Source organism: Lactuca virosa, chromosome 5 (genome assembly GCF_052849685.1).
Source record: "Lactuca virosa cultivar CGN04683 chromosome 5, Lactuca_virosa_CGN04683_v6, whole genome shotgun sequence".
NCBI classification, from domain to species: domain Eukaryota; kingdom Viridiplantae; phylum Streptophyta; class Magnoliopsida; order Asterales; family Asteraceae; genus Lactuca; species Lactuca virosa.
In genome coordinates this window covers 331,099,716-331,124,011 of record NC_136430.1, presented here as the reverse complement: position 1 = coordinate 331,124,011, position 24,296 = coordinate 331,099,716, and the positions used below count along the sequence as shown (strand labels likewise).

Below are 24,296 nucleotides of genomic sequence, written 5' to 3'. Positions count from 1 at the left end.
TTAGTGAATCGTCATTCACTTACCTCCAAATTATTTGCATGTTGGATTACGGCATCCCTTTTCTAATATGTAAATAATGTTGTTGGGTCCTAGCCCTAATTTTATTTTTGGGTGTTAATTAGGGACTTAATCTAATCAAACTTTGTTCTTTCTATTTGTAGATGTCTAACGCAAACAACACAGCTGCTAGCTCATTTCCTCTAATGAGCCTTTGTCAAAAAGTGACATTCGATGGAACGAACTTTAGCGAATGGATAAGATACATTCGCACAATCGCGCGTTACGAGGACAAAGAGTATGTTCTCGATGAGAAGCTCGAAAGGATCAATCCAGAAACTGCTACTCCTGAAGAAATGGTTGTCTTTGAGAACCATGAGCGTGATGCAACGAAGGTCCATTGCATCATGATAGCCACAATGAACTCAGAATTCCAAAAGTCCTATGAGGACATGTATCCTTATGAGATGCATCTAGACTTGATGGAGAGGTATCACCAAAGCGCGAGGCAAGAGCGCTATGAAATCATAACGAATATGATTACTGCTAAAATGGGAAGTGGAGAGTCTCTTACTGTGCACTTGCAAAAGATGCAAAGGTATGTTGATCGTCTTCGCAAGTTGAATGTCAACTTTGGGGAAGATTTGGCTATCGACATTGTTCTTCACTCCTTGCCCTCATGCTACAACCAATTTAGGATGACCTACCACATGAACAAGGAAGAGGTCACCCTAAGCAAACTCCAAGGGCTCCTGAGGACTGCTGAGAGCAACCTCAAGGACAAGTCTGTTGCACCCACTCCCAATCCACCCGTTGCTCCTGTTTTGGCTATTGGACAGGGAAGGGGCAAGAAGAGGAAGGCTTTTTCAAAGAACCACCACAAAGGAAAGTCCCAAAATGGTTCCTCCTCTAGTGGGACCAAGGTTGATCCTGCTAAGCCCAACCCAAACCCAAAGGAGGCAGAGTGCCACCATTGCCACAAAATAGGGCATTGGAAGAGAAGCTGCCCGGAATATCTGCAAGCCATCAAGGATGGGAAGATCAAGCCATCTTTTGCAGGTATTTACACAATTAAATCTAATAATTCATCTCATGCTATTTCTTGGGTTCTTGATACAGGGTGTGGTTACCACATTTGTTCTGATTTGCAGGGACTAGGAAGAAATAGGGATGTGGAGCTTGGAAGAATAAATCTGATCATGGGAAACAGAAGAACGTCGCCTGTCACCAAGATTGGAGTGTATTCTTTAGAGCTTAGGAATGGTTTGAATTTAGAATTAAATAATTGTTGCTACTCGCCAGATATGGAAAGAAACATCATTTCTTTTCATGGTTTATTTAGACAAGGATTTAGATATTCGTTTAATAATGAGAATGGTTCGATTTATGCTTATCTAAATGGTGTTTTATATTTTGAAGCAATGCCTTGTAATGGAATTTATGAAACTGTTATGGTTGTAGATAACCTAGGAAATGATGTGTTGTGTATGGATTCTTCCAATGGTATGGATAAAGCATCCTTGTGGCATTGTCGTCTTGGACATGTCAACAAGAAGCGCATAGCCCAACTCCAAAAGGATGGAGTGTTGGAGTCGTTCGACCTTAGGGAAGATGACACGTGCGAATCTTGTTTACTTGGAAAGATGACCAAGTCACCCTTCACTGGCACTTGTGCGAGGGGTGAGGGTTTATTGGATCTCATACATACAGATGTATGTGGACCCTTTAGATCCACCACAAGGGATGCAAATCGCTTCTATGTGACTTTCACAGATGATTATAGCAGATATGGATATATCTACTTAATCAAGCACAAGTCAGAAACCTTTGAAAAGTTCAAAGAGTTTAAACAAGAAGTGGAGAATCAATTGGGCAGGAAAATCAAGATGCTTCGATCTGATCGAGGTGGAGAGTACCTAAGTCTTGAATTCCACGACTACCTCAAGGAATGTGGAATAGTTTCACAATTGACGCCACCTAGGACACCACAATTGAATGGTGTAGCTGAGAGGCGTAATCGAACCTTGCTAGATATGGTTCGTTCCATGATGAGTCGTGCTTCACTACCTATCTCATTCTGGGGGTATGCCTTAAAGACTGCCGCCCATATCCTTAATTTAGTACCCACAAAGAAGGTTGCCAAAACACCTCACGAGATGTGGACAGGGAAAGCTCCCTCGTTGGCACATATCAAGGTTTGGGGCTGTGAAGTTTTCGTAAGACGAGAAACTCACGACAAGCTCGAACCTCGTAGTGAGCGATGTATATTCATCGGCTACCCACAGAAATCCTTTGGATATCTCTTCTATAGGCCGAGTGACAATGTTGTCTTCGTTGCGAGGAGAGGGGTTTTCCGAGAGCGAGAACTCATAAGCCAAGGAGACAGTGGGAGGCAAGTCGATCTTGAAGAGATTCAAGAATCTAGCGATGAAGGAACCTCTAACACTGGCGCTCAACCCGAGGAGGAAACTCCGGTTGAACCAATTGACGAGTCCTTACCTCTTAGACGTTCCGAAAGAGTTAGAGTTCATCCCCAGTTTTATGGTTTTCATATTACTACCGAAGGGGACACGTATATTAGTGATGGTACACTAATAAATCTAGATGAACCTAATAGCTATAAGGAAGCCATGGCAAGCCCAGAGTCTGTAAAATGGAAAGAGGCGATGGACAGCGAGATTCAGTCCATGTATGACAACCAAGTTTGGAATTTGGTTGACAATGTACCAAGTCGTAAGACGGTCGGGTGCAAGTGGATCTTCAAGAAGAAGACCGACGTGGATGGGAACGTGCACACTTATAAGGCGCGATTGGTTGCGAAGGGTTTCACTCAGACTCCTGGAGTTGACTACGACGAAACCTTCTCACCAGTTGCGAAGATAAAATCTATTAGGGTGATGCTAGCCATTGCTGCATTTCATGACTATGAAATATGGCAAATGGATGTAAAAACCGCTTTCCTTAATGGGAAGTTGGCTGAGGATGTTTACATGGCTCAGCCAGAGGGTTTTGTCGATCCAAAGCATCCCAATAGAGTGTGTAAGCTTGAGAAGTCCATTTATGGGCTTAAGCAAGCGTCTCGCAGATGGAATCTTTGCTTCGATGAGAAAGTCAAAGAGTTTGGATTTGTACGAAGTGAAGATGAATCATGTGTATATGTCAAGGCCAGTGGGAGTATAGTTAGCTTTCTCGTTTTATATGTCGATGACATACTGCTCATAGGAAACAACGTCCCGACTCTGCAGGAGGTTAAGTCCTGGCTCGGGAAGTGTTTCGCTATGAAGGACCTCGGAGAGGCTTCCTATATTTTAGGAATAAGGATAGTGAGAGAACGAAGTAAGAGACTAATAGGAATTAGTCAGAATACTTATTTGGATAAGGTACTAAAACGTTTTAGTATGGAAAACTCGAAAAAGGGAGAACTACCGATACAGAGTAATGCCAAATTGAGTAAGACTCAAGGACCGAGTACAGAAGCCGAGATAGCTGAGATGAGCCGAATACCCTATGCTTCCGCAGTTGGCTCAATCATGTACGCTATGACTTGTACTCGCCCTGATGTGGCCTTTGCTTTGAGCATGGTCAGTAGATATCAAGGGAACCCGGGCAGAGCTCATTGGATTGCGGTCAAGAATATACTTAAGTACCTTCGGAGGACCAAGGAATGGTTTTTAGTCCTTGGAGGGAGTGATGACTTAAAGGTGCGAGGGTATAGTGATGCCAGTTTTCAGACCGACAGGGACAACTACCGTTCGCAGTCGGGCTGGGTCTTTACCCTTAACGGGGGAGCGGTGACTTGGAAAAGTTCCAAGCAAGAAACAGTAGCTGATTCAACGTGCGAATCAGAGTACATTGCAGCGAGCGAAGCGTCAAAGGAGGCTATGTGGTTGAAGAACTTCATTGGTGATCTTGGAGTTGTGCCTACCATAAAGGAGCCTATGGAAATTTTCTGTGATAATGAAGGAGCGGTTGCCTTGACCAAGGAACCGAGGGATCATGGTAGATCTCGACATATCGACAGAAAATATCATTTTATTAGACATCGAGTAGAAGAAGGACACCTCGTGGTAAAGAGGGTATCGTCAGAGGATAACCCAGCAGATCCGCTTACGAAGGGACTTAGCAGGGTTAAGCATTTGCAGCACGCTAGGAGCATTGGGCTAAAGGACGATATTAGTTTAGATTAGATAGTTTGGAAACGTGTAATAGATAAATGTAATTGACATTTGATGATTAAATAAAGGAGTATTATTTATAAGTAAAGCTACTGTCTTATGTTAATTGTTTAACTATTGTTTCATTTTGCATGTTTTGACTTCCTGAGTAATTAATTATTTGATAATAATCGAATTATTCGAATAGTCCACAGTCGTTCATATGTTGGAAGTAGATATGAATGAAAACTGTCATGAATTGGTGTGTAGATTGTCTAAAGTGTATTAGACATAGCAAAGGTTTGCTACAACGTTCATGAGTGCTTATGAACTTGATTTGAGCATTGGAATAAACCCGCACTTGTTGGAATCACTTCATGGAATTTATCACGAGTGATCACAAGATGGTAATATCATATAGTCTTAAAACCTAGATATATGGTTTATTGTTTGTTAATTGGTTATGCATTGATAATACGCAAACGCATCAGTAACTTGATGTTATAAAACGTATTGTTGTGTGTAAATTGATTAGTGGATAATAAATGCATATAAGTCAAAGTTTATCTGTTCCTTTTATCCTAAGAGGGTAAAAGCGATATCAGGGCCCCTCGATGATTTGATTTGACTTATGTGCCGGGCCCGGTCAGGACTGAATTGATGTGTTCAATTAAGTTCTATGTCAAATGAATCTGAGATCGAGAAACAAATTGCAGGACAATAAGTATGACCATGTTCCATGTAATTGTCTGCACGATATCTAGAACAGAGGATTATACGATCCCTTATCTAAAGGACAGGATACTGATAAGATCAGAGTTGACAGCGTCTTTGAGAGCTACGATTGCTAATCGGATTATATTTGCATATATAGTTACTAGACTTATCCAAGTGGGAGACTGTTGGATTAGTGTCTAAGGCTGTAACTATATTTGGTAAGTACTTGACCCGGTTATGCATGGTCCTTTTGGGTTGCCTTCACCATAGCAATTTGACATGATGATTTGTTAAGAGAGAAGAAATATTATTAATATATTATGAGAATAATATATTGAGGAAATAATAATATTATTTGATTAATATAAGTCATATATTAATTGAGAATTAATTTGGTGACTTAAAGAGGTTAATTGAATAAAGGGGCATAAACTATCAAATGTGTGATAGTTGTATTTTGGGCTATGTATCCTTATGGATATTAGGGTGAACGAAATTTAGGGGCTTGGGAACCTTAATTTCGTCCAAGCCTTGTATCTAGAAGGATCTTGGATTGCTTAGGGCCTAAGTCATTCAATTAGGGTTAAAGGAGAAACCCTAATAGCTCATAATATAAATAGGACCCTTGGGGTGGAGAAATCGGCACTCTTGCAAGCCAAGGAACCCTAGGGCCGATTTCTATCCCTCCTCCCTCTCTCTCAAGATCATCTTCTTGCTAGTTGGTGTTTGTAAGCCATTAGAGGAGTGACAATTGTGACTCTAAGCTCCAAGAAGAAGAAGTATCAAGCAAGTAATTCAAGGTATTCTTTCAGATCTGATTTCATATGATTAGATTCAATATATTACATTAGATCTAGTATTGCAAGTCTTGGATTCAATGCATGTTCAATTAGAGAAACCTAGATCCAAGCAATTAGGGTTTGCATGTGCACATAGGAAAGTTCTTATGGCTCAAACCCATCACTTTCAATCAGAGCCAATTCCCCGTAAGTATTCAGCTTCATCTCCTTTTTATATTTGCTTTAGTGATTCCGGTTAAAGTCGTTGCCTCCTGCAAGAGTAAGGGATTTCATTTGGGTTTATAACGCCTCACAGCTGATCCTCTTACCTAATCGCTGACTTGCTGACATCCGGAGACACTTTGTTGTGCATCTTCTATTCCACAATTTGGTTGTTGTCTCCTTCAGGTTTGTGCTCAAACTTGGTTGTGCGGTTTCTATTCCAGGTTTTATGTGTATTTTTTTCATTCTTATTATGGTGTAATTGTATTTTCCTTTCTTAATGATTTACCTTTTTTTTGTTTGTTTGGAACCTATTCAATTTCTGCTACTAATGCTGAGATTTTTGTTTCTTAATCAGAAGAAGAGGATACAACGATAATAAAGACGACACCGGTTCGTTGGTTGCTGCCTTCGTATTAAGTTCACAAAACTTTCTGAACCTAAAAGGTCAACCTAACTTCTTATACCCATACTTCGTCATTCCATTTGAACTTAAAAGGAAAAAAAATCTGTTTGAAAATCCGAAACATCATATTCTCCTGAGAAATAAGCAATTAAAGGCAACATTTGTCTAAAGTTATGATTTCGCACCCCAGGTGTTTGATGGAATGTCCCAGACAAAAAGGCAAATTCCTGTTAAGCAAACTCAATTTAAAAAACCTCAACAAATGTTGAAATCGGTCTGCTGATGCCGAAGCAGGTATGTGTGTGGATAATTAGGTCCTTTAAAATTGAATTTGTAATTTATAAAGCTTCATTTAGTGATTTTGATACTTTTCAGAATTTAACTATATAATTATATATTTTTACACAAGAATTAAATTGTTCAATGAAGATATACACCTTATTAATAAACTTCAACTCTTAATTAATATTATTGGACGAAAACGGAGAGAGGGGGAATACAATTACATATGGAAAATATGAGATAAGAAATATAGCACAAGAAATATTAGCATAGATATAAATATAAGCAACATGATTAAATATGACAAAGGAAGATACAGTGACGTGATTTAAAGGGCATAATTGTAATTACAACTAGAGAGGGGGTGTTTAACAATGGAAGAAGAATATAATAAGTTGAAGTGCAAAGGTTTGGAGAGCTGATATAACCTGTGGTCACAACGCTTACCACTCAATTACAAAATTCATCTCATCTTCAGCTTCATCTTCATCAGGAATTAACACACTTGCGCTCTCAAAGGTAGCTTTTCTTTTTTTGTTAATTAGTATTTTTGATTAATTTTTATTGATTTCTTATAACAAATTTCATATTGGAAATAATTCACATGCATATTCAGGAGGATTACAGCAAAGAGTTTGAAGAAAAGAAGAGTGAACTCCAAGCTAAAGTCATTGCATTTTTTTTAACAGGAAATCTGGCCAAACAGTTGCCATCATCATCCTACACAATTATTTTTTTTAAAATAGCTACAGCTCATGTTAAGGTAAAAAACACATCTATATATTATGAAAAAAATTAGACTTATCCAACTATCTCATTTACTCAATCAGGTTGCTATTTTTTTTTTGGTAAAGTAGAATCTTGACAGCCAACACTCATTATTCATAAGGCTGTGATAAACGAATAAATGAAAATACATTGCTATTTATTGTATGTAACCCTTTTTTTATTTAGTATTTATTTATTTATTTTTCATTTCAAGTGGTAACGGCAAGTTTTTTACCTGATAGTAATTTGTAATTGATTTCTCTGGTAATACACGTAGTTGATCAAGTGGTTACCTATTGAATTGCTTATGGTGGGTTGGAACTAATTTTTATTCAAATGGTTGATCAAGTTGTTACCTATTAAATCAAGAAGTTCTTTACGCATTTATTGTACATTGCATTGTACTTTCTTTTGACTAAGAAGGTTGATGGTGGTATCGAACTATTGATGTTGTTTTGGTAGGCACTATGGAAAATTACATAGAATAGCAATGTACTTTATTGTGGATACCATTCACGCAATATACTTCAGATAATAGTAAATGGATGAAACACATGAACATACACACAAAACTAACACTTTCCGCCCCGCACAACGTGCGGGAAACCTTTCGTATATATATATATATATATATATATATATATATATATATATATATATATATATATATATATATATATATATAGGGCTGGTCCAGACGGTGGGCAACCCAGACGACCGTCCAGGGTCCACGTGTCCGGGGGCTCAAAATTTATGGGATATGTAGTATATATATATATATATATATATATATATATATATATATATATATATATATTACCTAAATGATTTTTAGGGCCTAAAATTGGTTCAAACTCAAACTAGCTCAAAACATAAACAATTTGGCTTGCTTGTTATTGCTAATTGAACGCGTTTATAGTGAAGAATAAATGATTTTTTTTTAATTTTTATTATATTTGTCTTTAAGGGGCTTTTTTTTTCGCCTCGGGTCCCATATACGTTTGGACCGGTCCTATATATATACACAGAATCAAAAACCAAAATTCTGAAAAAATTAAAACAGTTAACCAACTGATTCGAGTGCAGTTTCAAATTATTTATTCAATTTAATCCGCCCAAACAAGTTTTTGTACATCCGTTGTAAGAATTAAGAATACATGTTATATCATTATCGGTTGTGTGCAAAAAAGTGAAGAAAAAAAAAACTTTGAACTAACTTTTAGTAAAAAGTAATTTAAATTTTTAAATAAATACCTAACTGTTTTTATTTTAAGAAAAAAAAAAATAAAACAGTAAATGTAAAAGGAAAGTAGCAGAATTTTTCGAACGAAAATAACAAACTCCGTAACTTTCCACCGTCCGATTAATAAATATGTATTGCCCGTTTATTCTCTCTCCTCAACGAGTTGAGTAGTGTTAATAGATATCTCTAGAGAGAGAACCTGATCAGATTTCAGTGATGGACGATTCAAAATTACATAGCGGTGTGCGGCGGAGCAGAGAGACGGAGGCTACAAGCTCCGGTTCCGGTAAGAGAAGAAGATTCGATCCTCTAGATCAAGAGAATGCTGTTCAGCTGGAAAATCAGTGCCGAAGTGGAGTCGACGTGAATTTCACGGAGGATATCATTTCTTCGGCGGAATCTGGTTGTTGTGATCATGTTTTGTCGTCTCAATGCTTCAACAATGATTTGAGCTTAGATCTGAAGGTAAATTTCAAAATTCTCAAGTTATATATGCTTCGTCTGGAATCTGGATGTGAGAGAAATGAAAATCGTGATCAATTATGGTGAATTACTTAAGTGTTTGAATGTTTAATTGCAGGCGGAGCTTCGTTTCCAAACTGAAACCTCCATGTCCAGCAATGACGGTTTCAGGTTAGTAATTAATTTCATCTTCCTCTTCATGAATTCCAATTTCAAATAATCTCTTCTACTTTCTGAAACCGAAAAGTAATTAATAAAACGATTCTTAATTTTCATTAATTTTACCATTTCATGTTCTCTATATAAAAAACTTCAACGGCGTAATCTTTTTGATTCGTGTTTCTGTAATTTACAGTAGAGAGACGTGTTCTCTAAGTGAGATTTGTGGAGATTCAGAAGAAATGGAATCACCGTCAACAATGAAGACGCAACCACCAGCCTCCGCACCACCACCACCTCAGGCAGCAGCTACTTCCCGTCGTAAACCGGTAACAGTATCAAATCTTTCAACGGCGGCGGAGATTGATGAGTTTTTCTCGATAGCGGAAAAGAAAGAACAAAAACGATTCGCGGACAAGTAAGCATGCCAATGACAGGCTTTATTATTCCAGACCAGTATAAAGTACAAACAGCATTTACATTTTACACTAAATTTGTTGTTGATTCATCAGGTACAACTATGATATCGTGAACGATGTTCCAATGGAAGGTAGATACCAGTGGGTTCGTTTAAAGCCATAATTCTCCGATATTCAACCAGGTGAAAACTAGGCTAAATTACATGACCAGATTTACCTTCTCTTTCTTCTTCTCCGTTAACTGTTCTTAATAATTCTTAGAAGCATTAATTCCTCGCTGTCTCTAATTTCATATTTCAGTTTGTTTAGGTTAACTATGTCAGTAAGTAATTAATTAATCCAGAGATGGAATTCACTCTTTCTATATGATTATATGTATAGGTACATCAATTCCTAACTATGTGTAAAACATCTGCTTTAATTTCCTTGATTTGTGTACTACACCATTTTAGAAGCTTCTTCTCATTCTGCAACAAATATATAACTATCACTATTTGCATACATCTATTCAGACTTCAGTCCCTCCTTTCTGGCCTGCACTACTGTTACACACCACAGTGTCAGTAATTTTTGTGGGGTATGACTATGACTATCAATATTTCTTTTTTCTAATTTTTTTTTTCCATTTGCATAATATAACATAGGGATCTGAACCCACCACATTTAATATTTAATATTTTAACAAATTTCACAAATTTTAGTGTTCTTAACTTTGGATTTGTGGAATTTAAATAGTTAGTTAATAATATTCGTAAGGGTGTAGACATTATTCGTTTGATTTCATCCGTCCATACAAAATGGGTGTATATGGAATTGGAAAGTCTTATCTTGATCATACTTTCCACGTGAAAGCAAATTATTCCAATTCAAGAAGGGTCGTTGCATTTTAATATTTTTGGGTCTTAATCATAAATTAAGCAAGTTATTAAAATTGAAATTAGTTGTTTGTATAAATAATAAAATATGACTATTTTATATTTTTATATAAGTTTAAAGTTGTTTCCCTTAAAAGTGAACCGGATCCGAATGCATGTGTGTTGTCCTTAATGAATTTGGTGTGAGAAACGGAAAAAGTGGCTTTTTTTGTAATTTGGGAATCACACTTTTTGCATTTTGAATTAACCAGTGAATGTTCTTTTTAGAATTGGTACTTGTGCAGTACAAAAAGGCTTTATGTATTGTCTCCAAAGTCATCATACTAATCGTGTTGTGTTTGTTAATTTGTTACATTGAAATATAAATTAGAATTCATCCACCATTAATGGATGCTTGAGTGTTAAAACAATATATATCAATGGAATTCGATACGGAAGCTCTTGTTGTGGAAGCAACTAATTTTCTTAGGATTCTTTCTAGAAAGCAAGTAAATACTTAAATGTTTATATACTAATCACGATGAATAGAAAGGTTTGTGGATAAATAATAAATATATTTTTATAATTACACCAATTAAGTCATCTTATTTTAAAATTTAAGAGAAAAAGACAATGTTGCCTAGCACTATCGTATATGATTTGCTACAAAATATCCATTTTTATTTTTTCTATAGATAGATAACCGACAATTTTGCAATGGCTTGTAGCAAAATTTATTATTTGCTTCAAACTCCTAAATTGTTCATATTATTGCTAAAATTATATTTTTGTGAAAAAATTTGAAGTTTGATTTGTTGTGATCTTCAAAAACCATTTTTACAGAAAAAGAGATCGGTAATGTGAAATGATAATGATTTGTTGATTTTGAGACAATTTCCTAAAAAATATGTAAAATACTAAAAATAAGGAAAGAATTAAAAAAAAAATTCTGAAATAAAAGGACTAATTTCGATGCAACTAGTGAATTCAAAATTGGTGTTTATTTTTGTAAAAAAAATAATAAAAAAATAATAATAATAATTAAAAAAAAAAATCTGAAATATTTTATAGCAACCCATATATGCCTACATTTATCTTCTTTTGATCTTTTCTTCTCCAAAATTTAAGCAAAGTAGCCAATGTAAATAATTATCTGTAACAAGGAGAGATAAAAAAGTATTTGAAGTAATTTAGTTAAAATTCATGAACTCAATATGATTGACATAAGTTAGATGATACAGTAACAGTATGTATAGTAAACTGCAATACGATAGTAATGCGCAGTTGCTACTTTAGAACTTTTAAAACATGTACTCACTGCGAAATTACTTAAGAAGCCTTGAGAAACCCTGTTTTCGGAACAATTAAAAACCTATTAAACAAAAAAGATACATAGTACGAGCTAATGGACTAAAACATATCAACTCACTAGATGTGATGTGTAAAAAACAATTAATTGGTCGAATCTTCAAATCCGAAATTTTACAAACAAAATAATTAAAGAAGCCAATAAAATTCAACATCGAAGTGAAGTGATGCTGATATGTGAAATAATTACTGATTGGAATTTGATTCCTTAACATGTCAAAATCCATGCTACAGCATCAACTCAAATCCTTTTAACTTTTTGTAGACTAGTCGGTTTGTAAGCAAGTGAAAAAACTCAAATAAATATAAGTATATATGTTTAGTTTCTGAAATAAATATAAATAAAAGATGTAAAGAGAAAAGGGGACAAAGAGGATGAGTGGATGCACGTGGGGTGTGTGGTGTGATGTTTTGAGAATGCTTCGGATCTGATGCCCATATTTAATATTTGAAAGTTTTAATTTACCTACAAAATCGAGATCGCGGCAGCTAGAAAGAGAGAATGTTACTTTGCCTCTTCATAAAACCAAGAAACCCTTTTTTAAAAATTACATAGATAGACACTTGGCATGCTTACTTTTGTAAGTAGATTTATTTTAAAAAGAATTTTAGATGTATTGAATGTTACTGTCTGTATAAAATTATAGTATTTCAAAACTACATTATTATTTTTTATACACTAAATAAACAACTCAAACTCTAAACGAAGCTCCTTTTATATGGAATTTCGTGAAAATGAGTCACAAAATCAACAGCATCAAAATCTACAATGGCGTAGTCATATAGACGTAAGGGTGGGCCTTTGGCTATATATACTTGTTAAGCAAGAGGAATTAGGCTTATATGGTCTACCCATAAAAAAAAACTTGAAATTGAAAAAACATATTTTGCCGATAAACATTTGATATGCCCTTTTTGAAGAGCTCCCCTCGTTGTTTCATATTTCATATCAATTTTACTGTGAATTCGTTATTCAAGGTTAGTATAATATTTTTTTATTATCTTAATTACTCAATTGTTTGTTTTTATTTCATCATACATAATTTTTAGTTGACTTATTTCTTACCAATTTAGGTTTGCATTGATTTTATACTTTTATCGAAGGTCTCTAATAAATTAGGTTATTACGCATAATGATTAATTGCCAAGAGGCGAAAAGAAAACCACAAAAGAAATGGATAATCAAGGATTTTCAAAATATAGGAGAGCATTGTGTGCAACTTAAATAAAGATTTTACTTTAGAATGCATTGTTACATTTTGTTATCATTTCAAATATTCTGATACTCGTTCATATGTAAATTATTTGGTCTACCATAGACCAAAATCATGGCTACGTTACTGGAAATCTATACTCAAAACCCATAATCAGAAAGAAAATCAACAATATCGATCTTCACATATTTGTAAGTTCGGTTGCGGCGAAGATGGCTGCAGGCATTGGCGGAGCTAGTAGGGGGCAACTAGATGTTGCGCCCCCTCCAACTTCTTCAATTGAAGTAATATACGGCCCGCATAAATGCTTAATATCGAAATTTTAAGCCCACATTCGTAAACCCTTTAAATTCCACAGCCCCCCTAGAAATTAACCTTACCCCAATTACCATTATTAAAATGACATATATTTTTGCTATTACAGCCAACAAGACAAAACAAACGCAATGCCCTCCAATCCATATTATTAAATTCAATGAAATAGTGCTACTCTTTAACTAATACAAGGTAGTTTTTAATTCTAATAATACATTTAATATTTTAGTAATTTGCAATTAATAATATATATTATTGGTAATTTAGTTTGTGAGCAAATAAAAACATCAATTTTTTTTTCAAAACCCTAAAATAAAACGTTTATGACCCACAGTTATATGCACTGTCAAAACGATATAAGCCCCTGTTATCTTTAGATTTTGGTTTCGTCCCTGACTGCAGGAAGGAAGACAACGATAGTTGGGTCCAGATAAAGTGAGGATTGGATTCAAATGCATTGACGAGAGGGCAACAATGGTTGGCTTTATATGCGCCGGTGATGGTTGTGTTTAAGATGCAACAATGAGGGTGGCCACGAGGAAGGAAGACGCCACCGAGGGTGAATAATAATATGTCCTTTTCTCAACCGTTAAGTGAATAAGTGTTAAACCGTTATGTATGACGTATCTCTTTCATGACAAATAATATAATTTTATGGGTGCAAGTCAAATGAGCATGTGGTGTAGAAAGTAGAAACTCATATCTTCAAATCCAAAATAATAATAATAATAAATATAAAGTTTGTAGATCAAGCATGTGCGTGTGGGATTTGATATCCGCATGGGGATCTCCGGGTTTGGGTTATGGGTTGCCGGGCAGATACTTTACAACTATGCTATTCATTTTCTCCTTGTTCCCTTTTTTGGTATTTTTGAAATACATTATAAATTTTATTTAAATCCATGATTTTTTTTTCTTATTAACATTATCTTTAAAATTTTAATGACAATCTAAGCTTCTAGCTTATATATCCGCAAAAAATATTTAAACAAAACCAAATAGAATATCTAATCTTAAGATTGTATTAATATTCAAATGAAAGAAACTATCTTAACGCAATATACTTGGGAGTATCTTATTGAGAAAGTTTTTCACAAAACTTGTTATATAACCAACCCAAAGCAAAGTGGGCATGGCCCAAATTTTTTTGGGACCATATTTTTTATTATTATATTATATGTATATATATTTATTTAAAAATAAAAAACTTACAATAATGATAAATTTCTTTTTTTTCTGGCTCGAGGCATTTGAGAATATTTAAATTTTGAGAACCCGCCAAACCAAAAGCTTATTTGTAGCTTCTATATATAAAAAAAAATTTAAGGACAAAATTACATAGATGGTCCATGTGGTTGGCACAAGAGACCAAAAATAGTCCTTATGAGGAATTTTGAACGAGTATGGTCCCTGTGGTTCCCAATTGTTGCACGGACAGTCCTTATGACTGACTCCGTTTGATTGCTGCCGTTTATCTAAATCATGTGACCCTCACACGAGGTTAATTTGGTCGTTTGCTTTATTACACAATCTGATCATATTCATAAATGATCCTTACATCCAGCTGCCATTTACATTACCCTAAGAAATCGACCCTTTCTTCTCTCCTCTGGTTTTTCATCTTCACCACTTCAAAACTCAAACGAAAACTAGGGTTTTCATCTTCATCTTTTGCGATGGTTCTAACTTTGTGGAATGTCCGTTCAAAATTCTCACAAAATCCTGACCTGATCAAAGCTTATGGTGAGTGATCAGTTAACAACTTTCAATTTTGTTAAGTAATTTATGCACATTCAATTTTGAGACTTCATTCTTTCCTCACATCATTATTTATTTGTTTTTCAGTTGGGTTAAGTAGTTTATGCACATTCAAGATTCACCATGGGGGTATGTTCACAAAATACCCAGGAAGACGTTACGTAGGTGGGAGTATTGACTATGTTGACTATGTAGACATGGACGTGTTTTCCATACATGAGTTAGATGATATGTTGAAGGAGATAGGTTATATCAATGGTGAGCCTATCTACTACCACTTCTTGATTCCAGAGATTGAAATCGATTATGGGTTACTTCCTCTAGGTAACGACTCAGACGTACTTGTGTTAAGTAAGCATGTCGTTAATCACAAAGAGATTATGGTGTATACTGAACATGGAACTACTAGACTCCATACATACTTTATGTCTCCAAATAAGGTCGTATTGGAAGAAATCAACGAGCCTATTTCTCCTGAACTCAATCGAAAAAAGTTTACCAGTACAGAGGTAGGATCATGTAGTAGAAAATTGGACTTGAATGAGAACTATGACTTTTCTAGGTCCGTTGTACCTTTTGGACATTTTGTTGGAGATGTAGTGAAAGATGCTGGAGTTCAACCTGCATGTGAGAAGCTTAACAAAGTCCAAGATGTTGGTCCTTCAGAAGACTTTGATCCTTTCTTTTATATGGATCATAATGATTACCAACAGATGGGGGACAATGATTACCAACAGATGGGGGACAATGAAGAAATTGGGGATGTTATTAGTGATGAGAGTAGTACCGATGGAAGTATAAGCGAGGATAGTGACTTTTTAGTGGATGAACTTAATATGGTGGAGGATGTCGAAGTGGATATGAAAGACTTCCACAGTGGTGTGGAGAATTTTCCAAATCTAGATAACCACCAATCATTCAATGCACCTGATGTCATAGTTGATGAGGATTTGGAGATGATAGATACACAGTTGTTTGAATCAGCTGGTGTAGAAGAAGACGAGAGGAAGAAGTTAATGAGAAGGTTAAACAAACCAACCACGTGTTCATCAGGAGTAGTGCATGAAACTGCATTCCACCTGGGTCAAATATTTAAGTCCTCATCAGAAGTGAAGGACTACATTAAATTGCATTCAATTCGAACTAGGAGAAACATTTACTTTGCAAAAAATGATAAAAAAAAAAAAGAATTAGGGCAAAATGCAGGGGTGTGGTCCCGGAAATGACATGTGGGCCATGGACAAAAAGCAGAATCAAATGCAGGGGCAAAACAGTCAGTTCACAAAAAGCAACATGCCCTTGGATGGTATTAATTTCTAGATCTAATGAAGAAAGCGATTGGATGGTGAAAACTTTGGTTCATGATCATAGATGTGTGCAGTCAAGATCTATTAATGTATGTACTTCTAAGTTTCTTGCAACCACCATTCTTCAACAAGTGGAAGGAAACCCAACTATCCCAGTCAAAGCTTTGCGTGTAGAGTTACAAAAGACATACGAAGTGGGGATGTCAAGAATGAAGGTCTTTAGGGCTAAACAACTTGCACAGAAACATGTTTATGGAGATTATCAAAAGCAATACAGCCTTCTCAGGGATTACGTACTAGAATTACAATAGTGCAATCCAAGAACAACTATGAAGATTGATGTATACAGTGAACCAAATGCAGACTTGGAAACTAGGATGTTTAAGAGAATTTATGTCTGTTTAGGTTCATTAAAACTGGGTTTTCAGGCAGGTTTAAAAGATTTTTTAGGATTCGATGGGGCTTTCATGAAGGGACCTTACCCTGGAGAGGTTCTCACTGCTGTGGGTCTTGATTCCAATAATGGGATCTACCCACTAGCATATGCCATAGTTGAAGTCGAGACCAAAAGCTCATGGAGTTGGTTTCTAGAATGTCTAGGTGAAGATTTGGAGCTCTCTACAAATTCAAACTTCACATTTATTTCTGACAGGCAAAAGGTAAATCTTCTTATGATACTTGTTTTTAACATCTGTGTAATTTTGTCTACTACATTTAGAAAAATAACATTTTTGTTACTTGTTAATTAGGGAATTTTACCTGCCATTACCAACCTATTCCCTAGCGCTGAACACAGGTTCTGTTTACGACATATTCATGAAAACATGAAGCTACAATGGAGGGGGAAGGAGCACAGAGATCATTTATGGGAATGTGCAACAGCAACAACATTTAGACACTTTGACAAATTCATGGAAGATTTTACAAGTTCAATTCAAAGGCATGTGACTGGTTAAAGAAAATTCCACGAAAACATTGGGCAAGAGCACATATTTCAGGTATATTTACCCTTATATAATAGGTGTCTGTTCTTATATATTCTTATAATGTAACACCCATAAAAATCATGCCAATTTAAAACTTTTTCAAAGATCCATAAACCATTAATTATTACAAAATGTTTTCAAAATAGTTTAATATCAGAGTATCCCAAAAACCATAAGTCCAAAACACGAGGATGTGTACGGTCACGCCTTCGCCTTGCCGAGATATTTGAAGTACCTGAAACAATAAACTGAAACCGTAAGCACAAAGCTTAGTGAGTTCCCCCAAAAATACCCATACCCACAATAATACACATATAATCATAAACAACATACTATGGGTCCAGTCAACCATCAGGTTGGGATACCCCATGCCCTCAACCATCCGGTTGGAATGACAACATACTATAGGTCCAATCATCCTCGGGATGGAATACTCACGGCCCACAACCAACAGGTTGGAATGCCCAGTTCTAATGGCTTTCGCACAAAGCAGATAAGCCTCAACCACCAAACAAACATGTGCGCATATAACAGATAATCACATAACAGTCTATAGACAACAACTGATCTATCGGATCATACCGCATAACACATAATACCATCCTATCTACCAGGATACCGATCTAACAGATCATACCAAATACCACATAATATTATCCTACCCTCTAGGATACCGATCTAACAGATCATACTAGCATAACATAACCAGATAACAATCCAAAGGGCTGGCCTTGGTGCCTTAGACCCTTGAGTATAGTGAGGATAACTCACTTGGCACTGCTGAAGTCCCGCAGATAAAACTCCAGCTGCTGGTTGACAGATTCCAGAACTGTTCAACATCAAACAATACCCAATTAATAATTGAGTTTCATGCCCAAGGTGCACCTCACACTCCAAAGGCCCAAAAGTCAAGTATGGGCCAAAGCGCAACATATGGCCCAATTTTCCAAATTGGGCCCAAACCTTTACATGGTCATAATTAAAGGCCCAACTACTTAGTCCAGTCCAAATATTTAGCATTTCCAATGGCCCAATATCGTATAATCATCAAGGCCCAAACTATGGCCCATCTACGGCCCAATTTTCCAAATTGGGCCCAAACCCTCATATGGGCCTTACCCTAAAGCCCATTAAATTATTCTAGTCCATTGGCTTGTTCTTGGATGGCCCATTAATAACCCAATTACCAAAACCCAATAGAAAGGCCCAACTCAAGGCCCAATTAAAAATTAGGGTTTCTTACATGAAATGATGATTAGGGTTAAGTGTTCCTACTTAACCCATTAAGGACTTAATCCATCAAGTCCAATATTGCTTTAAGTTGATTGCAAATGATTATTAATTACTATATTAAGTTTAGTGAATGATTCAAGTGCGGGTCCCGATCAAATTCCCAAAATTAGGGTTCCACATAAAATGACATCTAGGGTTAAGTGAGAAACACTTAACCCATTAAGGACTTAATCCATTAAGTCTATCACTCTTCTAAATAAATCATATGGTGTGATTGGGCTTTACACACAACTCCCATTCCAATGGCCCAAATGTGGGTCTCGATAAGTCCAAGGCCCATAAATCCAATATTAGGGTTTTCTAAACCCTAATTAGGGTTTCCAACCCCATCTTAGCCCAATAGGCCCAGTGGCTAGGTCTTTTGATCAATTAAGGTTCATTAGGCCCATTAGGGTTTCAACAGGTCAATTAGGGTTTTTCTAGTCGGGCACCACCCACTACCACCTCGGGTAGTGGTGGTCAACGGCGGCTCACGGCGGCGGCCACCATCTTACGGTGGTGGTTAGGGTTTCTAGTCCAAACGAGTCCAAGCACAACTAAGCACACCGCCACCCAACCCGGCGGCTAGTGGCGGTAAGAGGCGGCAGCCACCACCTCATGGTGGTGGTTATAGTTTTCTATTATTATTTCGGGCACCAGCTACAAATTACAACTCAATAACACACACACACATTAATATAAACATGCACACACACACACACACACACTAATATAAACATGCACACACACATTGCCACCCTTGTGGTGGCCGGTGGTGGTACACGTTGGCAGCCTTGGTTTTCTAGCCACACAAAACACAGACACCCACATCCGATTTTAGAATATACTCCATCCACCCACCTGGCGGCTCACGGTGGCGGCAGAAGCAAGGTTGGCGGCAACAGCAGCGGCGGCGTAGCGACAACACTGGACGGAGGGAAGAACGACGGTGCTTTCCGAGGACGAACTGGGGCGTGGTACCGGCGTACCACGACGAAGCAGCAGGTGGTTCATCCGTTCGACGATATCCCTAACCTCCCCAAGACGGTCTTCGTCTTCAATGGTCGTAGGAGCGGCGGCGGATGGGTTTCAGCGGTTACCGTAGCGACAGAAACGGTGACTGCTCGTGGCAGCATTGGTGCGTTAATCAGATGGCAAAAGGCGCAGGAATAGTTGTCGGAAATGGAACAGCAACGATGAACGTCGTCACCGACAGTAAGGTTAGCGGTGGTGGCTTCGGTGGTTGACGACTGGCCCTCCGGTGCTCTCCGGCGGCGACAAGAGTGGCGGCTGGAGGATGAAGGGGGAGTGGGGTGACGGCTGAATCTCATTTAGGGTTAGGGTTTGGCAATGTAACAGTCTTATACCCGCTCCCTTCAAACCTATGATCCATAATGACAAAACCGATCCCTCCTTCTCCTTTTCCTTTCATATTCGATCCAGAAATTACCATTTCGCCCCTGACTCCTTCAAATCCTTTCAACTTGATCCAATATTTACCAAATGGCCCCTCCATGACAATTTCTTTTCAGCTTAGGTATCTAATTTACCCTTTTTCCCCATCCATCCAAAAACATTTCAATTTAAGTCCGATATTTACTCTTTAACCCCTGTTTGCATAAATTATTTTATATTAAGTCCAAATGATACCAAACGCCCCCTGACTACTAAAAATATTTACAAAATAAGTCTCGAAATTACACTTTAACCCCCAAAACTCTAAATCATTCCATTTGGCTTCCCGAAACCAACACTCCAATAATTATTATTTGATTTTGGGCTATAATAATATAAAATAATAATAAAATTACTTCTCGGGGTCCCGGGTTTATTATTTTAATTATTCTTCTTAAAACGGGAGGTTACAACTCTCCCCCACTTAAGTTTGATTTCGTCCTCGAAATCGTTTCTTATCATTCCTTACACGCTATACAACTTGAACTACATGGCCGCAACTACAAGCATATCCCATCCTTTCCAAGGCAACCGTAACCAACCCTTACAGGGTTCTAAAACCTGGAAATAAACGAATCCCTTGCAATATGATCATATTTACTAGATCTGAAACCTGAAGTCTCGAGATGGTCTTGCTCCCTGACAGACCTCTCATACCAAATCATTATTGTTAAGCCCAGTCCGCTTGTCTCTCATCTAACTATTCAACTCCTGATATTTGGGGTTCCAACATCTAGATACTTCTCATACACCTGAAGACCCAGTTCGTCAATACCGCCCTAAACATGGAAACTGTTTGAACATGGATCTGCCTGAAGCAGTATGCTGCCACATGGATGCTTTCCACAATCTACCGAGACCTCCCTGGTCTCAATTCGTTCACCAATCATCTGACATACCGGGTTCCGGCCCGGTCGTGGAGCTAAAGGACTCCCACATAGTTGCCTCACACGACTTCCGCACGAAATCTTTCCCTGGAACTAGTTGCCACTAGTTATCATGCCACTGCGACTCTAACAACCTCCTGATCCAACCGATCGGATCCATGCGTCGAACCCCATCGTTACCAAATCCACGGCTAAAAGCGATTGCTACATGACCAATGGCAGCCTTACATCACAAGTAACCTTAAGCAATCCATTGCTTCCTTGGTCTCATAACTGTAGTGACGTTCCTACAGTCTTATCATTGGCTTAACTAGGTCTAATCCCTCTGGGAAACCCATAAACCCATCTGTGGATTTCCATATCCTCACTAATACACCCGAACTGGTGGTTACTACTGTCCCTTCCGCGTCCCAACAACGCGCTCATGCTATTTACCAACCTAGTGAATGTTGCGGCTACACCCATAAACTTACATCACTCTAGCACTATCTGCTAACCTGGTGAATGCTACGGCTACACCCGCAGACTTACAACACTTCTAGCACTATCTGTTGTTAGTGAATGCTACAGCTACCCCCGCAGTCTTATAATACTTTCGATACTACATGATCGCTAGTGAATGCTACGGCTACCCCTGCAATCTTACAACACTTTCCATACCGGTCGAACACGCACTCGACCTAACACACAACTGAACTTAATTCATGGCTAGAATCCCAACCTGATTCCATAAATTCTGCTATCAAGCACCGAGAATACGCGATTTACATGCTGAGGAGTTTTACCAAACTCCCAACTCACACAACCCTCAAACCTAACAGTCACTTGGGTGGTCTTCCATCCTGACCACGATGCGAAACCTATCTATTTTCAAACCGCTCATGCTTCTGAATCCCGGGATAATTCTCCCCCACTTAGATTCGACTAAGTCTTCACAATACATGAAAGTTAGAGAATTCCCAATCCTTCTTACTTTCCAACGATCGATCTGATGACAACCAGACCCTTCCAACTAGTACTCCTTTACTAGCCAACCCCAAATGATCGCACGCTTCTAATAACTAGATGAACACTTCCTGAATCCCATGGAAACCAACAGTCCCTAATGCTCGAATGATCCTACACCCAAATCTTGAAGTCCAAAGGTAGATGCTCCAACTAATGTCTCAACAATGAGCTACTTCCCTTGGCGCTTTCCTCCACCAATCAATAACGGTTACTAAAACCACTGAATCCTGACAATGCTGAATAACCATCCTGTGGGACCCTGTCCGCAGACCTCCCATATAATACCCTTCTTCCCAAGGTGCTCCAACAAATCTCCCGCCCTCGGCTCTAGAAATCATATCATTCAGGGTCTCGCACCCTGACTCACTCACCAGCTCGATCATCCACAGCTGAACTGCAGTAGCTGAAACAACCTCTGCCCTAAACCGGCCACAAACTACCCCCAAGACATAGTCTCCAATCCCCATAAGTGCAATAGATTGCACAATCAATCCTTACCGTCAGATGCAAGAGATCCAAGGTGAATCGGATCTTAGCTCCTATGGGTCGGAACGGTAATCGTGTACGCCTCACAAGATACTCATGCCACATCGACCCACCTGCGCTCACCAGCGCTGAAATACTGTCGCCAACCCCTGCGACTAACTGACCCGAGCTGGAACATAACCTGATCTTGGGGTCCCAAGTCTGCTCACTCCTTCGAGCTCGAAACTAAAAGGACACCATCCTTGCCCTATAAAACGACATTCCAATCCACCAATTAACCATTCTACTTCCAGCTGTAAAACCCCAACTGAACATAATCATCACTCCTTTCCGGAGTCCTCGCGACTCACATTCCGGTCTCGAGCAAAACCCCCGAAGCCTCAAATCTAGAAACTCATGTGCTAGCCTCTCCCGCTCAACCCGTGGAATGTAACGAGTACAAAATATCTCCCTGGTCCCAAGTAACTGCAGCCCTCTGCTCATCAGAATATGTCCCAGTAACAAGTCCTGGTACTAGAAGCTCGACCAGCTCCTCCCCTTGCCGTCGTTACAGCTGCTATAGCTGTCGCGGCAACCGTCTCGGCAATGGCTGCATAGCGCTTGTCGAAATACTCAACCATGGCGGTATTAATAGACCTAAACATCTCCGGAAACTGTTCTCAGACAACCCCGATCACCTCCTCCCTGATGATCTCACTAACACGATCCTTTGACAATGCTGGCCTATCCTGGCTGCCAGCTCCCGATCCTAACCTGGATCCGATCTCAAGACGTCTCGTAACCACCATTATGGTAAGACACCAGAAAGATCTCTGATAATCCATAATATGACAGGGGACCAACTCCTTACCCAACCCTAGGGGTTGTGACATCCTTGCTACGCGTATGGGTCCTGTGCTTTCAGTAGTACAGGCCCATACTACCTTCCACACCTACCCATATTTGTCTCAAGTATCATCACAACGCCCTAACAATATACATAATCATAGCGAGCGCTCAATCCTCACTCCTAGAGGAATGCTAAAAATCACATAACTGGCCTCCCGGCCTCTCACAACCCACCCATCCATGAAACTTCCACCAACCCTGCAGCACTAGTGTATGCTAGCCATACATAACGCTGAACCCGATAGACTTTCAAATATCCAATCCTACCCTAAGCTCCCAATCAAACAAGAACAGAACATAAGGCCAAATCAAACATTCTCAGGCTATAAGATCTTAATTATGTATAACCGTGATGCATACACTAAGTAACTACAGTAATGATGTCAATCTCATGTAAAGGAAACCCTAGGCTAGCAGGCATCCTGTAATCAGGCAATTCTATCATGCACTTCCTGAAGATCCCTAGCCTAGCACTAGCATGTTGTTCTAACATATCACATAATCAAATAACTGTATGGTATTTTGGGGTCTACTTACTGGCTCCGGCTGATCGTACACCCTGCATCCTCCTTTGATATTTTGGAACCTTTTTTAAAATCATTTTCAAAATCTTTTCCTTGATTTGAGACTGGATTCACACGAGTGTTCCTCCAATTCACTCAAACCAAGGCTCTGATACCAACTTGTAACACCCATAAAAATCAAGCAAATTTAAAACTTTTTCAAAGATCCATAAACCATTAATTATTACAAAATGTTTTCATAATAGTTTAATATCAGAGTATCCCATAAACCATAAGTCCAAAACACGAGGATGTGTACGGTCACGCCTTCGCCTTACCGAGATATCTGAAGTACCTGAAAAAATAAACTAAAACCGTAAGCACAAA

The 24,296-nt window shown here is 38.1% G+C and overlaps 1 protein-coding gene and 1 long non-coding RNA gene across 2 annotated transcripts; both read left to right on the top strand.

Moving 5' to 3' along the window:
• The first annotated feature begins 5,981 nt into the window (after positions 1-5,981).
• On the top strand, positions 5,982-7,473 carry LOC145117717 (uncharacterized). Its single transcript, XR_013712765.1, has 5 exons — positions 5,982-6,055; positions 6,228-6,316; positions 6,466-6,569; positions 6,966-7,076; positions 7,174-7,473. It is a non-coding gene; the product is annotated as an uncharacterized LOC145117717 (long non-coding RNA).
• A 1,237-nt stretch (positions 7,474-8,710) lies between these two features.
• Positions 8,711-10,081, top strand: LOC145113397 (cyclin-dependent kinase inhibitor 7-like). The gene is made up of 4 exons (XM_079049498.1): positions 8,711-9,033; positions 9,149-9,201; positions 9,386-9,607; positions 9,702-10,081. Exons 1-4 carry the CDS (start codon positions 8,785-8,787, stop codon positions 9,769-9,771), a joined length of 594 nt encoding a protein of 197 aa, XP_078905624.1. The 5' UTR covers positions 8,711-8,784; the 3' UTR covers positions 9,772-10,081.
• The last annotated feature ends 14,215 nt before the right edge of the window (positions 10,082-24,296 follow it).

Coding starts and splice junctions, on each gene's coding strand:
- LOC145113397 (XM_079049498.1), top strand. CDS start 8,785: ATGGACGATTCAAAATTACATAGCGGTGTGCGGCGGAGCAGAGAGACG. Junction 9,202..9,385: donor TCCAGCAATGACGGTTTCAG/GTTAGTAATTAA, acceptor TGTAATTTACAG/TAGAGAGACGTGTTCTCTAA. Junction 9,608..9,701: donor CAAAAACGATTCGCGGACAA/GTAAGCATGCCA, acceptor TTGATTCATCAG/GTACAACTATGATATCGTGA.